This window comes from Hypanus sabinus, assembly GCF_030144855.1.
Source record: "Hypanus sabinus isolate sHypSab1 chromosome X2 unlocalized genomic scaffold, sHypSab1.hap1 SUPER_X2_unloc_4, whole genome shotgun sequence".
Lineage (NCBI taxonomy): Eukaryota > Metazoa > Chordata > Chondrichthyes > Myliobatiformes > Dasyatidae > Hypanus > Hypanus sabinus.
In genome coordinates this window covers 446588-463025 of record NW_026779004.1, presented here as the reverse complement: position 1 = coordinate 463025, position 16438 = coordinate 446588, and the positions used below count along the sequence as shown (strand labels likewise).

At 47.2% G+C, this 16438-nt stretch overlaps 1 protein-coding gene across 1 annotated transcript in view; it reads right to left on the bottom strand.

Annotated features, from left to right (window-relative positions):
* LOC132385893 (murinoglobulin-2-like) overlaps positions 1–16438 on the bottom strand; it is a 103993-nt gene that overhangs the window by 14484 nt on the left and 73071 nt on the right. The window contains exons 26-31 of the mRNA XM_059958130.1: positions 10357–10437; positions 9521–9584; positions 9086–9141; positions 4620–4782; positions 3462–3688; positions 2787–3002 (exon numbers count right to left, since the gene is read on the bottom strand). Of these exons, the coding sequence (XP_059814113.1) occupies positions 2787–3002; positions 3462–3688; positions 4620–4782; positions 9086–9141; positions 9521–9584; positions 10357–10437 (807 nt within the window). The remainder of the gene's footprint in view (positions 1–2786; positions 3003–3461; positions 3689–4619; positions 4783–9085; positions 9142–9520; positions 9585–10356; positions 10438–16438) is intronic.

Below are 16438 nucleotides of genomic sequence, written 5' to 3'. Positions count from 1 at the left end.
ACCTGTTCCCTTATCCTATCTATGTCATTGGTACCAAGATGTACCACGACCTCTGGCTGTTCTCCCTCCCACTGCAGGATATATTGGATGCGATCTGAAACCTCCTAGACCCCGGCACCTGGGAGACAAACTCCCATCCGAGTTTCTTTCCTACATCCACAGAATCCTCTGTCTGGAGTCCCCTATCACTACTGCCTTTCTCTTCCCTTCCCTACACTCCTGAGCCACAGGACCAGGATCTGTGCCAGGAGCATGGCCACTGCCGTTTCCCCCAGGTAGGTTGTCCTCACCCCCCAGCAGTACTCAAACGAATACTTACTGTCACAACCTGCTGTCCGTCTCCCGTGGCCCCGCTGTGAACACCTGCCCTTAACTCCTATCTATCACTTCCTCGCTCTCCCTGACGAGGCGAAAGTCATCGAACTGCATCTCCAGTTCCCTAACTCGGTCCCTCAAGAGCTGCAGCTCGACACACTGGGTGTAGAGATGGCCGCCCGGGATGCCGAGGGACTCCAGGATCCTCCACATCTGACGTCGAGCACAGTGATCTGGCCTCACACGTATACTACCTCCTTTCCGCAATTAACACAGGTAAGCCTACCTCGCCTCGTTACCGCCTAAGCCCGTTGAGCCAAAGCCTTGTTACTATGCTGCCTCTTACTCCGGTGCCCGCTCTGACGCTGCCCGCTGTATAGGCCGGTCTTCTTTTTAAATTTTTCGCGCTACTGAGAATGTTACCAGGAAAGTGGATGAAGGCAAGGTAGTGGATGTCGTCTAAATGGAGTTTAACAAGGCAGTTGACAAGGTCCCGCAAGGGAGGTTGGTCAAGAAGATTCAGCTGCTTGGCATTGAAGCTGAGGTAGTAAATTGTATTACGCATTAGCTTTGAGGGAGAAGGCAGAGACTGGTAGCACATGGCCGCCTCTCTAACTGTAGACCTGTGACAGTTGGAGTGCTGCAGGGATCGGTGCTGGGTCCTTTGTTGCTTGTCAACTATATCAACAATTTGGATGATAGTGTGGTTATGTGCATCAGCAAATTTGTAGATGACATCAAGATTGGGGGGGTGTTGTGGATGACAAGAAGTCTAGCAAATTTTTCAGCGGGAACTGGACCAGCTGGAAAAATGGGCTGACAATTGGCAGATGGAATTTAATGCAGTCAAGTGTGTGGTGTTGTACTTCAGTAGGACCAACTACGGTAGGTCCGAACACAATGAACGGTAGGGCATTGAGGGGTCTGGTAGGACAAAGGGATCTGGGAATACGGTTCCGTAGTTCGCTGAAAGTGGCGTCACATGTAGATAGGATAGTAAAGTAAACGTTTGGCACGTTTGCTTTCATAAATCAAATTACTGTGTACAGTAGCTGGGGTGTTATACTGAAGCTGTATAAGACTTTGATGAGGCCTAATGTGGAGTATTGTGTTTAGTTTTGGTCACCTACCTACAGGTAAATAAGTCTGAAAATGTGCAGCGAAAATTAACAAGAGGTTGCCAGAACCGGAGGACCTGAGTTATAGGGAACGTTTGAATTGGTTCGGACTTTATTCCCTGGAGTGTAAGAGAATGAGTGGGGATCTGACAAGGGTAAGCAAAACAGGACTCCCACCACCCGTGTTGCGCTGTCTTCTCGCTGCTGCCATTAGGAGCCTCAGAACCCACATACCAGGTGTAGGAACAGTTATTACACTTCTATCATCAGGCTGTTGAACCAAAAGAGATAACAACACTCAACTTCATTTGCCCCATCACTGAAATTTTCCCACAATCTAAGGACTCACTTTCAAGAACGCTTCATGTCATGTTCTAGATATTTATTGTTTATAGATTTATTATTATCAGTTCTTTCTTTTTTAATTTGCACACAGTAGTTGAACACCCAACTGATGCGGTCTTTCCTTGATTCTATCATTATTCCAATAAGTATTTGAGTATGCCCGCAAGAAAATGAATCTCGGGGTTGAAAATGGTGACATATATATGTATATACATAACTCACTTTGAACTTTCATTTGTGAAGGGTATAGGTAGGCTAAGTGCAAGCATATATTTTCCACTGAGTTTGGGTGAGACCAGAACTAGGGATCGTGGGTTAAGGGTGAAAGGTAAAAAGTTTAGTGGGGAACAAGAGATGAGATCTTCCTCACAAGAGGGTGGTGAGAGCGTGGAATGAGCTGCCGACGCAAGTGGTGCATGCGGGCTCGATTTCAAAACTTAAGACAAGTTTGGATAGGCGCTTGGATGGGACGGTACGGAGACCTAAGGTCCTGGTACAGTTAGATAGCAGTAGGCAGTTTAAATGGTTTGGTTCGGACTAGATGGGCTAAATGGCTTGTTTTGTGCAGTGACGTTATATGACCCTGGAAGAAAGAGGGGAGAGGACAGGAAAGGAGTGAGAAGCGAGGGAGTAGGGCCGAGGAAGGTGATAGGGAGGAAGGAAGAAAGGGAGAGTTGATAAGACAGAGAGGAGGGAATGATCGGTTGGGCGGTAGGGGAGGATTTGGGACAGAGGGAAGAAGAGTGAGAGAGAGAGCGAGAATGTGCCAGTGTGGGAGGAACGGAACGAGCAGGAAGTTGTACTGAGTTGGTTAAAGGAATGAAAGCAGAGGCTGGAGGGAGGGAGGAACCAGGAAAGAGTTGGGATGGAGGGAAGCGGGACAGTTGAGAGTATAGAAACAAGGAAGAAGGGAGGTGGATGGGATGGAGTGCAGGGGTTCAGATGGAGGGAGGGAGGGAGGGACGGGACGGGACCTGCGGAGACGAGAGTGAGCAAGGGGCAACTCGCCTGCAGCAACAGGCAGCTGCTCCCGCTGACGTGGGCAATGTAGTCACCGGGAACATCCTGCAGCTTCTCGCTCTGAAGCACCAGCTGGTTTGAGGCGTCCAGCCGGATTTCCCGGTGGAACTCGTTCTTTCCGGTCAAAGTCACCAGCCCCTGAGGGTCCGACACGTGGGTCAGGCTCCCGTAGAGTGAGAGAGCATGAAGAGCGACCACCGTGTCCTGTGGGTGGGGGCGCAGAAAAAGCAGACAGTAACATACGGAGAAAAGATCACTCTGCTAACCCCCCCCCCCCCCCCACTCAACATCGATCTGAAAATCTGGACCAGAAATTCAAAGTCCAGAGAATCGAATAGCCCTTGAATGCCGGCGAAAAATGGAGGAGGAACAAAGCCCGGAAAAATCTTGCAGGGACATGGGCTGGGAAACCCAACTCCCATTCCAAGGGAACGTCTCCGGTGATTTTCAGCCAAACCTTTCGTGTTAACTCCAGAGTTCCATCTCCTTGGTCACCATTTCCATCGCCCAAGCCACACTTGGGATTTTACATCCCCTATCTCAGCAAACCCTATCCTTCTCCCTCTGCCGTCTCTCTCGCTCTAACCCTCACCCCTCCTTTCCAGCTCCCATCGCCTCTCTCCCCAATGCCCACCCCCTCGTCCATCTCGTTCACAGACCCACCTGGGTAGAGGCGAAGCCCCCGTACGCATTCCTCTGTCGGACCAGCCAGCTGACAATGGTGGTGGCCCTCTGCAGGTCTGCAGGCCTCACCGAGGGCTGGGACAGGAGGGCGAGGAGGACGTAGGCCGTCATCTCCACCTCAGCTGAGGGCGCTCTCCTCCAGTACCAACTGAACTCCTCATCCTCTTCCTCCGCCTCTGGGACCCTCGTCCAGTGCCTCATTCCATCTGTGCAGGGGAAAGTTGAATGGTCACGGGGTGGGTTCTAATGTCATGAGGGTCCGAGAATTCAGAAGAGGGAGGAGGATTACAGAAGTCCCAGAGTCGAGGGGACACCAAGGTCACAGGCGCTAAGGGACAATGCGATGGCTACCGCGGTCCAAGGGGAGGGAGAGGTAGGAACAGAGAGGGATAAGGAAAGGAGGGTTTGGAGAATGGTTGTCGAAGAGGAGGGAGGAGGGTTGACTGTTGAGGCACAGTTATGTAGCAGAGAGTGGAGGGTTGGTTAGAGAGGAGAATAGAGGAGGTGCAAGAGGAGAGGGGATTTGAAGTTTGAGGGTGCAGTAGGAAGGAAGAGGAAGGTTGAGACAATGGAGGATTGGGGAGAGTTAAGTGGAGGGAGGGAGGCAAAGGGTGGGTGAAAGGGAGCAGAGTTGAAGGTGGGTGAATGGGAGAAGAGGAAAACCGAGGTTGTGGAGTTGGATTGGTGAGGGTAAAGAGGAGAAGAGTACTGAGGGTTGAAAGTGAAGCAGAGACGGAAGAGCAGGGTTGCGGCAATGTAGAGTTGGTAGGCTTCAGAGGAGAGATGAGGGTTCAGTGTTAATTAGGCAGGGAAGAGGAGGGTCAGAGCAATGGAGGATTGGGGAGGAGGGAAAAGGTTTGAGGGTGGGTGAAAGGAAGGAGGGGTTGAGGGTTAATGAAGGGGAAGAGAGAAGACGAAGGTCGAGGTGGTGGAGTTGGATTGGTGATGATAAACAGGAGATGAGTGTGCTCAGAGCTGAGGGTGAAGTAGGGAGAAAAGAGGACGGTTGAGGAGGGTTGAGATGAGGGATACGTCTATAGCAATGGAGGAGGATTAGAGGGGCTTAAGAGGAGGGAAGAGTTGATTGTTGGGGAGGTTGAAGGGGAGGTGATTTCAGGGGGTCGGTTTCTCCCTCACCCTTTTTGACAGCTAAAACCTCCAGCTTGTCGAGGAGCCAGTCCCTGGAGACGTTGTCCCCTGCCAGGGTGAATGTGTAGGCGAGAAGAGCCAGCGTGTACGTGCTGTTCACTGTCTCCATCTGCTTCCTCAGGCAACGGAGAGAAGGCTCCAGCACTGCCGTCTAGACGGAGAGACAGTCAGACACTCCAAGAAAATGTGTACCACGACTTATAACCATCTAACAATTACAACAGGGATACAGACCACCTCGGCCCTTCTAGTCCGTGCTGTTACGAATATGCCACAACTCTGAGGGGCCACCTCCTTTTTGAGAATCGCAAGATCGCTATTAATTCGGGTCTGGCAACCAGGAAATGAGAGAGATACTATAATGGCAATAATGGGATAGAGCGAGACGCTGGATCACAGCCCCGGCAGTTGCCATAGACAACGCAGAATTACACAAGGTAGGGGGAATGCCTCCTAACAAAAGCGGGACGGAACCATTGATTACTGTCATTATCTCTTGGAGACGGAATTGTGTATTGAGTACTGTATTATTCATTGAAGCCCTCAGGGGACGACCAGAGTGTGCTGGTTGAGGGATTAGGGGTTGAGGGGTTAAGAGGCTTAGCTAAAGCAGAGGCCACAAGTGAACGGCCTCGCCAAAGGACGGATACGGATAAAGATTGTAACAAGGAAAGCCGGCAAGTTTTCTATTTCTCTCTCTCTCTCCAACAATTGCAAACCCAGTGGTCCCCAAAGGCTGAAGCCTGTAAGAACTGAACGAACTTTATATTTCCATCGGACAATTCATTACCCCCTAGACAACAATAGAGCTTATTTCTTATTGATTATTACTATACACGCACTTTTAGATTTAGTATTGACGACGTATATTTTCTGTATGTTTGCATTGATATTATTTTTGTGTCTTTTTACTAATAAATACAATTAAAAATAGTATCATCAGACTTCAACGGACGTTGCTATCTTTGCTAGTAAGTCACCCAGTTACGGGGTTCGTAACAGTGCCAAACATTTACTCTCAACTACTCCCACCAACCTGGACTCAGCCCATAACCCTCCATTCCTTTCCTGTCCATATACTTATCCAATTTTTTTTAATGACAATATCGAACCAGCCTCTAACACTTCTACTAGAAGCTCGTTCCACGCAGCTACCACTCTCTGAGGAAAGAAGATCACCCTCGTGTTACCCCTGAACTTTTGCCACTTAACTCTCAACTCATGTCCTCTTGTTTCATCTCCCCTACTCTCAAAGGGAAAATCCTATCCACGTCAACTCTATCTATCACTCACACAATTTTAAATACCTTATCAAGTCCCCACTCAACCTTCTCCGCTCCAACGAATAAAGACCTAACTTGTTCAACATTTCTCTGTAACTTTGGTGCTGAAAACCAGCTAACATTCTAATAAATCTCCTCTGTACTCTCTCTCTAATTTGTTGACATCTTTCCTATAATTCGGAGACCAGAACAGTACACAATATCCCAAATTTGGCCTCACCAATGCCTTGTACAATTTTAACATTGCATCCCAACTCCGATACTCAATGCTCTAATTTATAAAGGCCAGCATACCAAAAGCTTTCTTCACCACCTTATCTAAATGAGATTACACCTTCAGGGATCTATGCACCATTATTCCTAGATCACTCTGTTCTACTGCATTCTTCAATGCCCTACCATATACCATGTATGTCCTATTTGGATTAGTCCTACAAAAATGTACCACCTCACACTTATCAGCATAAAACTCATCTGCCATCTTTCAGCCCACTCTTCTAACTGGCCTAAATGTCTCTGTGAGCATTGAAGACCTACTTCATTATCCACAACTCCTCCAACCTTTGTATCATCTGCATACTTACTAATCCAATTTACCACCCCATCATCCAGATGATTAATGTATGTGACAACCAACATTGGACCCAGTACCGATCTCTGAGGCACACCACTAGTCACCGGCCTCCAGCCTGACAAACAGTTATCCACCACTACTCTGTGGTGTCTCCCATCCAGCCACTGTTGAATCCATTTTACTAATTCAATATTAATACCTAACTATTGAACCTTCCTAACTAACTTTCCATGCAGAACGTTGTCTAAGGCCTTACTGAAGTCCATATAGAAAACATCCATTTCTTTACCCTCGTCAACTTTCCTAGTAACCTCATTAAAAAAAATTCAATAAGATTTGTCAAACTTGACCTTGCACACACACATCCATATTGATTGTTCCTAATCACACCCTGGTCTATCCAGACAATTATATATATATATATATATATATATATATATATATAATCTCCAAGAATACTCTCCATTAATTTACACACCACTGACGTCAAACTTACAGGCCGATAATTGCTTCCTCTCCGACAAATCCACCTCATTCCGACTGTCACTCAAACCCTCCACAGATAGTTTTCTCTCTCGACTTCACTGGGGGTTGGTGTTAGACCATTTGTAGTGCGTGGTAGATTGTTTGTGGCCGGTGATGTACTATTAATGGTATGTGATAGCCATTTCATAGATAGTGATTTACCATTAGTTGTGTGTGATAGACCACTGGTGGTGGTTGGTAGACCCATTATGCTGAATGATAGACAATTGGTGGCGGTTGATAGACCATTGGTGTCGGGTGAATGTCCGTTAGTGATGCGCGATATTCAAATGGAGCGAGGTGATACACAACTGGGACTGGGTAATAGTCCATTGCTTGTGGTTGATAGACCAATGGTTGTGAGTGATGGTTCTATTGCTGGTGAGTGAGAGACCCCAGCGGGTGGGTGATAGACGTTTGGTGATGAATGCTAGACCACTGGTGGTGGGTGATAGAGCATTGGTGGTGGGAGATGGACCATTCGTGTTTGGATGATATGACATAGCTGGTGGGTAATGGACAATTGGTGGTGAGTAATAGATCACTGGTGATGAGTAATAGTCATTTGGCGGTGGGTGATGAGCGATTTGTGTTGTGTGATATCCATTTGGTGGGGATTGATTGACCATTGGTGATGAGTGATAGACCTCTAGTGCTGGGCCACAGACCACAGGTGATGGGTCATTGACCATTAATGGTTTGCGATAAACCATTGATGGTGAGTGATAGGAGGTTGGTTGTGGGTGATAACCAACTGATGGGGAGTGATTGAACATTGTTGGTGACAGATAGATCACTGGTGGTGGGCGATAGACCATTGGCGATTGGTGATAGACAATTGGCGATAGGTGATAGACCATTGGCGATGGGTGATAGACCATTGGTGGTGGGTGATAGGCCTTTGGAGAGTGATAGACAATTGGCTGGTGAGTGATGAACCAATGCTGGTGTGTAATAGACCATTGGCGATAGATGATAAACCATTGGCGATGGATGATAGACCATTGGTGGTGGGTGAAAGACAATTGGCTGGTGAGTGATGGACCAATGCTGGTGTGGAATAGACCATTGGCGATAGATGATAAACCATTGGTGGTGGGTGATAGACCATTGGTGGTGGGTGATAGAGCACTGGTGGTGGGAGATGGACCATTGGTTGTTGGTGATATGCCATAGCTGGTGGGTAATGGGTGATAGATCATAAGTGATGAGTGATAGGCATTTGGCGGTGGGTGATGAGCAATTTCTGTCGGGTGATAGTCAATTGATGGGGATTGATTGACAATTGATGATGAGTGATAGATCACTGCGGCTGGGTGCTAGACCATTGGCGATGGATGAGAGACCAATGGTGGTGGGCGATAGGCCATTGGAGAGTGATTGAACATTGGCCGTTGAGCGATGGACCAATGCCGGTGTGTCATAGACCAATGGCGATGGGTGATAGACCTTTGGTTGTGTGTGATATATCATTGGTTGTGGGTGATGCATAATAGGTAGTGAGTGATAGAGCATTACTCGTGAGTGATAGTAAATTGTTGTGTAATGATTGACCATTGGTGGTGGCTGACAGACTACTGGTGGCGATAGACCATTTGTGGTGGGTTATGGACGATTGGTGGTGGGTGATATCCAGTTGGTCGGAAATAATAGACCATTGTTGGTGAGTGATAGACCGCTGTTGGTGTGTCAGTGACCACTGGTGGTGGGTGACAGATCATTGGTAGTGGGTGATATACTACCCTGTAGGTCATCCACAGGGCCTATGGAGGCCACAGAGAGTGGGGCAGGTGCGCCCTGGGGGAGTAATGTACGGACAAACCCAAGGCCACAGACAATGGTTTATCACTCACCACCCATGATCTATCGCCCATCACCAATCGTCCATTAGCCGCCATCGATGGTCTATCACCCTCCACCAATTGTCCTGCACTCACTCCCAAGGGCCTTCATTCTTTCCCGATATCCATAACTCCCAGTAGTCCTATTGCTCCAGCCGATGCCTTTCCAAACTCACTGCACCCACTTTCCTGTCCTTCCCACCGTCTTCCGCCACTCCTGCTTCGACTCACCTGGAAACCTGCAGGCTGGGTCTCCTCCCTCTCGACTTTGGGCAGCGTAGTTCCTTCTGCAAACACGGAACACAGGGGAGAATTAAAGGAGGGAGTAGTCAGCAGGTTGGTCAGCACAGGTGGATTCGGCCTCAACCCAGGCCCAGGACACGACAGGATGATGCGACAAGCCTTGGTGTTGGGCAAGGACGGTAGGTCATCCACAGGGCCTATGGTAGGTAGTATGTCGGAGGCCACAGAGAGTGGGGCAGGTGCGCTCTGGGGGAGTAAGTACGGACAGGCTCAAGGCCACAGACAATGGAGAGGAGGGATGTACATCCCCAGGCTTGGGTCTGTGTGTTTGGGACAGGCACAGGCTGTGTGGTGCGGATTATTGGAGAGAAGCTGACGATATGAGGAAGAAAGCTACACCCGGCAAGGGATCTCGTCACTCACCTGCCTCGTTGCTTGAAGACTCACTCTCCAACCGTTCCTGAGTCTTCTTGTAAATCTCATCGGCCTAGATGGAGACCGAGAAGATATGGCAATTGAGGGGTCACACCAGCTCCTGCCCCCTCCCCACCCTTGTTCAGAAATGTTCTCTCTCTTTGGCATACTCAGGTTTCCCCACCACTTTCCCCGCTACCCTTTCACCTCTCCCATTTCCATTCTCTCACTCTTTTCCCTTCCCTCTCCTGTCTCTACCTCGCCACCACCCTCTTTCTCTCCGATCTCTACCTTTTCCAACTCCCGCTCCTTCTCCCTGTCTCTCCCTTTCACTCTCCCATCCATAATATCTCCACCGCCTTCTCGCTCTCCACCCTCTTTCTCCCCTCTACATTCTCCCGATCCCTGTCATCGTCTCTCCTCCTTCTCTTCTTCTCCTGTCGCTACCCTCTCTCTCTCCCCTCCCTCCCTCCTCCCCTCCTCTCTCACTTACTCTCCCCTAAACCCTCTCCATCCCTCTTACTCCTTCTCCCTCATATCCCATCCTTCCCCTTGTCCACTCTCTTTCATTCTCTCCCTCTCCATCTCCAACCATCTTCTCCCATTTCCCCACTCCCTCCCCTCTTACTCCACCTCTCCTCCCTCACCTTACTCCGCTTTCTCTCCCCCCATTTCCCCTACACTCCACCTTCAAGTCCCAGGATTTTTGAACTTATTACATATCCGCCATCCCTCCTCGTCTCACCCGCACAACTGCCTCCTCCTAGTGCACCTCCCCTTCCCTCCACCTGACCCAGCCCCTTCCTCATGTCTTTACCCCTCCGTCCTACCCCCGCGTTACTGACCATACTGGCCCTCAGCCTTTGTAACTCGAGGAGCGCAGAGGTGACGTAGGCCGAAAGAGAGATTGAATCATCGACGCCGCCCTGGGGGAGAGAGGAGATTGCGATTTGTTAAATCTTCCTCTCCCAAGGCATTCCCCCTCAACCCCAGAGAGCTCCATCCTCTTCCCCCCCCCCCCCCCGCACGGCGTTTCCTTCTCGACCCCTCCCGCAGCGCTCCCTCATCAGAACCTTATACAAGTTAGAAGCTTTCGAGAGGGTGCCAAGGAGATTTACCAGGATGCTCTCTGGATTACATAAAGGGCGGATGAGATTTACGAGAATGCTTCCAGGATTAGAGAGAGTGCAGAGAAGATTTACCAGAGGATATGAGCGGGAGTGCGGCGGGAGCCGTTTTGATTTTTTCATAAGGAAGGCGGTAATGCGCAGGCGTATGACGTCGGTCAGTGAAGTTTTACAAAGGACACAGCCTGAAACAGCGGACAGCGTCGTTTGCGGGCAGCGGGGTGAACCGGGAGCGCGGTGAAGGCTTAAGGGCTTTTCTCAACGGGAAACGGGTGAGGTAAGAGAGGTTTAAGTTTCAGTTCTTCCTGTTATTTGAGTAAAGGGGGAGGTATGAGTGTGAGGGCAGCTTGTGGGAGGTCCTGGAGCCTTCTAGCCACGGGAGGCAGACAGGTGGATCACGGTTAGGAGATGTAAGGGGAAGGGTCAGGTACCAGAATACCCCTGTGGCTGTATCCCTTGACAATAAGTACTCCTGTTTGAGTACTGTTGGGGGGGACAGCCTACCTGGGGGAAGCATCAGTGTCCATGCCTCCGGCACAGAGTCCGGCCCTGTAGCTCAGAAGGGTAGGGAAAGGAAGAGGAAGGCAGTAGTAATAGGGGCCTCGATGGGGGGTCAAATAGGCGATTCTGTGGACGCAATCAGGAGACCCGGATGGTAGTTTGCCTCCCTGATGCCAGGGTCTGGGATGTTTCTGATCGCCTCCAAGATATCCTGAAGTGGGAGGGTGAGGAGCCAGAGGTCGTGGTACATATAGGTACCAATGACATACGTAGGAAAAGGGAAGTACTCCTGAAAGGAGAATATAGGGAGTTAGGAAGCTAGCTGAGAAGAAGGACCGCAAAGGTAGTAATCTCAGGATTACTGCCTGTGCCACGCGACAGTGAGAGTAGGTGTTGAATAAGTTGGAGGATAATTGCGTGGCTGAGAGATTGGAGCAGGGGGCAGGGATTCAAGTTTCTGGATCATTGGGACCTCTTTTTGGGGCAGGTGTGACCTGTACAAAAAGGACGGGTTACAGTTGAATCCTAGGGGTACCGATATCCTGGCGGCAAGATTTGCTAAGGCTACTGGGGAGACTTTAAACTAGAATTGTTAGGGGTGGGAATCAATTTGAAGAGACTAGGGGAGAGGAGATTAGTTCACAAATGGAGAAAGCTTGTAGACAGTGTGTGAGGGAGGACAGGCAGGTGATAGAGAAAGGGAGCACTCAGACCGAAGATGTAGGGAAGAAAGAAGAAAAAGATAATAACGTTGTTTGCACCGTTAGGGATAAACAGAGAGGAAGAGGTGGTGTTTCTTAAATGCATTTATTTTAATGCTCGGAGCATTGTAAGAAAGGAGGATGAGAGCATGGATTGATACCAGGAAATATCATGCTGTAGCTATTAATGAAACATGGTTGCAGGAGGGGTGTGATTCGCAACTAAATATTTCTGGATTTCGTTGCTTCAGGTGTGATAGAATCAGAGGGACAAGAGGGGGAGGTGTTGTATTGCTTGTCCGAGAAAATATTACAGCGGTGCTTTGGCAGGATAGATTAGAGGGCTCGTCTAGGGAGACTGTTTGTGTGGAATTGAGGAATGGAAAAGGTGTAGTAACACTTATAGGGGTGTATTATAGACCACCTAAGGGGGACCGAGAATTGGAGGAGCAAATTTGTCAGGAGATATCAGTTAATTGTAGTAAGCACAAGGATTGTGGGAGATTTTAATTTTCCACACATAGAGTGGGATGCCCATTCGGTAAAATGCCTGAATGGTTTGGAGTTTGTAAACTGTGTGCAGGATAGTTCTTCGCAGCAATACATAGAGGTATCGACTAGAGAAGGGGCAGCGTTGGATCTCCTGTTAAGGAATGAGATAGGTCAGGTGATGGAGGTATGTGTTGGGGAGCACTTCGGGTCCAGTGATCATAATGCCGTTAGTTTCAATATAATTATGGAGAAGGATAGGACTGGACCCATGGTTGATATTTTTGATTGGAGAAAGGCTAACTTTGAGGAGATGTGAAAAGAGTTAGAAGGAGTAGAGTGGGACAATTTGTTTTACGGAAAGGATGTAATAGAGAAATGGAGGTCATTTAAAGGTGAAATTTTGAGGGTACAGAATATTTATGTTCCTATTGGGTTGAAAGGAAAGGTTAAAAGTTAAAGACAGCCTTGGTTTTCAAGTGATATTGAAAACTTGGTTCGGAAATAGAGAGCGAGATCTACAATAAATGAGGTGTTCGAGGAATATAAAGTATTTAAGAAGAATCTTAAGAAACAAATTAGAAAGGCTAAAAGAAGACATGAGGTTGCTTTGGCAAGTAAGGTGAAAAGTAAAACAGTTTCTGCAGTTATATTAATAGCAAAAGGATAGTGAGATATAAAATTGGTCCCTTAGAGAATCAGGGTGGACAGCTGTGTGTGGAGCCAAGAAATGAGGGAGATTTTGAACAAGTTATTTTCCCCAGTATTCACTAAGGAGAAGGATATTGAACTGTCTAAGGTAAGCGAAACAAGTAGGGTAGTTATGGAACCTATGATGATTAAAGAAGAGGAAGTACTGGAGCTTTTAAAGAATATAAAAGTGGATAAGTCTCCGGGTCCTGACTGGATATTCCCTAGGACCTTGAGGGAAGTTAGTGTAGAAATAGCAGGGGATCTGACAGAAATATTTCAAATTTCCTTAGAAACGGGGATGGTGCCGGAGGATTGGCGTATTGCTCATGTGGTTCCATTGTTTAAAAAGGGTTCTAAGAGTAAACCTAGCAATTATCGGCCTGTACGTTTGACATCAGTGGTGGATAAATTAATGGAAAGTATCCTTAGAGATGGTACATATAATTATCTGGATAGACAAGGTCTGATTAGAAACAGTCAACATGGATTTGTGTGTGGAAGGTCATGTTTGACAAATCTTATTGAATTTTTTGAAGAGGTTACGAGGAACGTGGATGAAGGTAAATAAGTGGATGCCGTCTATATGGACCTCAGTAAGGCCTTTGACAAGTTTCCACACGGAAGGTTAGTTAGGAAGGTTCAATCGTTAAGTATTAATATTGAAGTAGTAAAATGGATTCAAAGTGGCTGGATGAGAGATGCTAGAGAGTAGTGGTGGATAACTGTTTGTCAGGTTGGAGGTCGTTAGAGGTCCAATGCTGTTTGTCATATACATTAATGATCTGGATGATGGGGTGGTAAAGTGGATTAGTAAGTATGCAGTTGATACTAAGGTATGTGGCGTTGTTTATAATGAAGTAGGTTTTCAAAGCTTGCAGTAGAAGAGTGGGCTGAAAGATGGCAGATGGAGTTTAATGCTGATAAGTGTGAGGTGCTACACTTTGGTAGGAATAGTCAAAATAGGACATAGTAAATAGTAGGGCATTGAGGAATGCAGTAGAACAGAGTGATCTAGGAATAATGTTGTATAGTTCCCTGAAGATGGAATCTCATGTGGATAGGGTGGTGAAGAAAGCTTTTGGTATGCTGTTCTGTATAAATCAGAGCATTGAGTAGAGGAGTTGGGATGTAATGTTAAAATTGTACAAGGCATTGGTGAGGCCAGATCGAGAGTATTGTGTACGGTTCTGGTTACTGAATTACAGGAAATATATCAACAACTTAGAGAAATTACAGAGGAGATTTATTAGAATGTTGCCTGGGTTTTAGCACCTAAATTACAGAGAAAGGTTGAACAAGTTAGGTCTTCATTCTTTGGAGCGTAGAAGGTTGAGGGGGAACTTGATAGATGTATTTAAATTAATGGGGGTGGTAGATAGAGTTGACGTGGATAGGCATTTTCCATTGAGAGTAAGGGAGATTCAAACAAGAGGACATGAGCTGAGAGTTAAGGGGTAAATGTTTAGGAGTAAAACGAGGGTGAACTTCTTTACAGAGAATGGTAGCTGTGTGAAAAGAGCTTCCTTTAGAAGTGGTAGAGGCAGGTTCGATATTGTCATTTTAAAAAATTGGACAGGAATATGGACAGGAAAGGAAAGGAGGGTTATGGGCTGATTGCAGGTCTGTGGGACTAGGTGAGAGTAAGCGTTCGGCACGGACTAGAAGGGCCGAGATGAACTGTTTCCGTGCTGCAATTGTTATATGGTTATTATATGGTTATACGATTGGCGAGGGTTCAGACGCGATTTACCAGAATGCTGTTTGGATTGGAAAACATGTCTTACTGAAATAGGTACAGCGGGCTTGAACCTTTCACTTTGGAGCGAGGAACAACGAGAGGTGACTTGATAGTGATGTGCAAGTTGATAAGAGACATGGATTGAGTGGACATCCTGAGAATTTTTCTGAGTAGAGGAAAGCACTGGAGGGCGGGGGGCTGCTGTCAGGATAAGGATTTTTACACAGACAGTGGCGGGTGTGTGGAAGGCCCGATCAGAGCTGTCGGTAAAGGCAGACACATCGTTAACACTTAATCGAATCTTAGACAGAGACTTGGTAAGTGTGAAGTGTCTGCTGTGTGTGCTCGCGTCTGTGTGTGTATGTGTGTGTGTACCAGTGTATCTATGTCTGTTTGTGTGTGTATCAGTGTGTCTATGTCTGTGTGTGTGTATGTGTGTGTGTATCAGTGTGTCTATGTCTGTTTGTGTGTGTATCAGTGTGTCTATGTCTGTGTGTGTGTATGTGTGTGAATCAGTGTGTGTGTGTCTGTTTGTGTGTATGTGTGTGTGTATCAGTGTGTCTATGTCTGTTTGTGTGTGTATCAGTGTGTCTATGTCTGTGTGTGTATCTGTGTGAATCAGTGTGTGTGTCTGTTTGTGTGTATGTGTGTGTGTATCAGTGTATCTATGTCTGTGTGTGTCTCTTTGAGTATATGTGTGTGCATGTTCGTGTCTCTGTGTCTGCGTATGTGCTTGTGAGTTTGTGTGTGTGTCTATGTGTGCATGTGTGAGCGTGTATTTCTGTGTGTGTGGTTCTGTATTTGCATGTGGGTGTACGCGCATATATGTGTGTGTGTGTTTCTGTTTGTGTATGTGTGTGTTTGTTTGTGGTTGTGTAATCGTTTCTGTGTTTGTGTGTTTCTGTTTCTACGTGTGGACGTATGTGGGTGTGATAGTGTCTATAGATCTGTGTGTGTGTGTGTGTGTGTGTGTGTGTGTGTGTGTGTGTGTGTGTGTGTGTGTGTGTGTGCGCGCGCGTGTGTGTGTGTGTGTGTGTGTGTGTGTGTGCCCATCTGCAGAATAGACATGTTCAGGGAGAACTTATATGGTGTAACACCCTGGGAAAGGTTACACTGCTGACATAATGGTCTTACTATAGAAGCAGTGTTATGGTTGGAGATTATTTTGGAATGGTAGCTTGATCCTTTGTTCTGCGGGAGATGAATATGGAAGATGCTTCAAAGAAATGGCGTCTGCTGGGAAAACCTTCCTACTTACCTTTGCAAGAAAACAGCCCGTCCCAATCCACACTTATCAGATCCTTTCTGATATCATCAAAATTGACGTTCCCCCAATTTAAAATCTCAACCCATGGACCAGACCTATCGTTTTGCTTATTTGCTGTGGAAGTAACGTCAATGCGCTCACTAGATGCAACGCTTTCCCCTACTTGGTTTTCAAAAGATATTGAGGTCCGGGTCAAGACAAAAGGAGGTTCGTACCAGATACAGTATAGGCAGGTAGGAACAAATGAGTTGCAAATAGGAAATGCAAGAGAGAGCCTAACAAAGAAATCGGGAGGCTAAACGAAGGCATGAGGGTTCGCCAGCAGACAAGGTGGGTGAGAATTCTAAGCGATTCTACAGATGTGTTAAGAGAATAAGGTCCTCTGGTGAGTCAAAATGGCAATCTATTTGT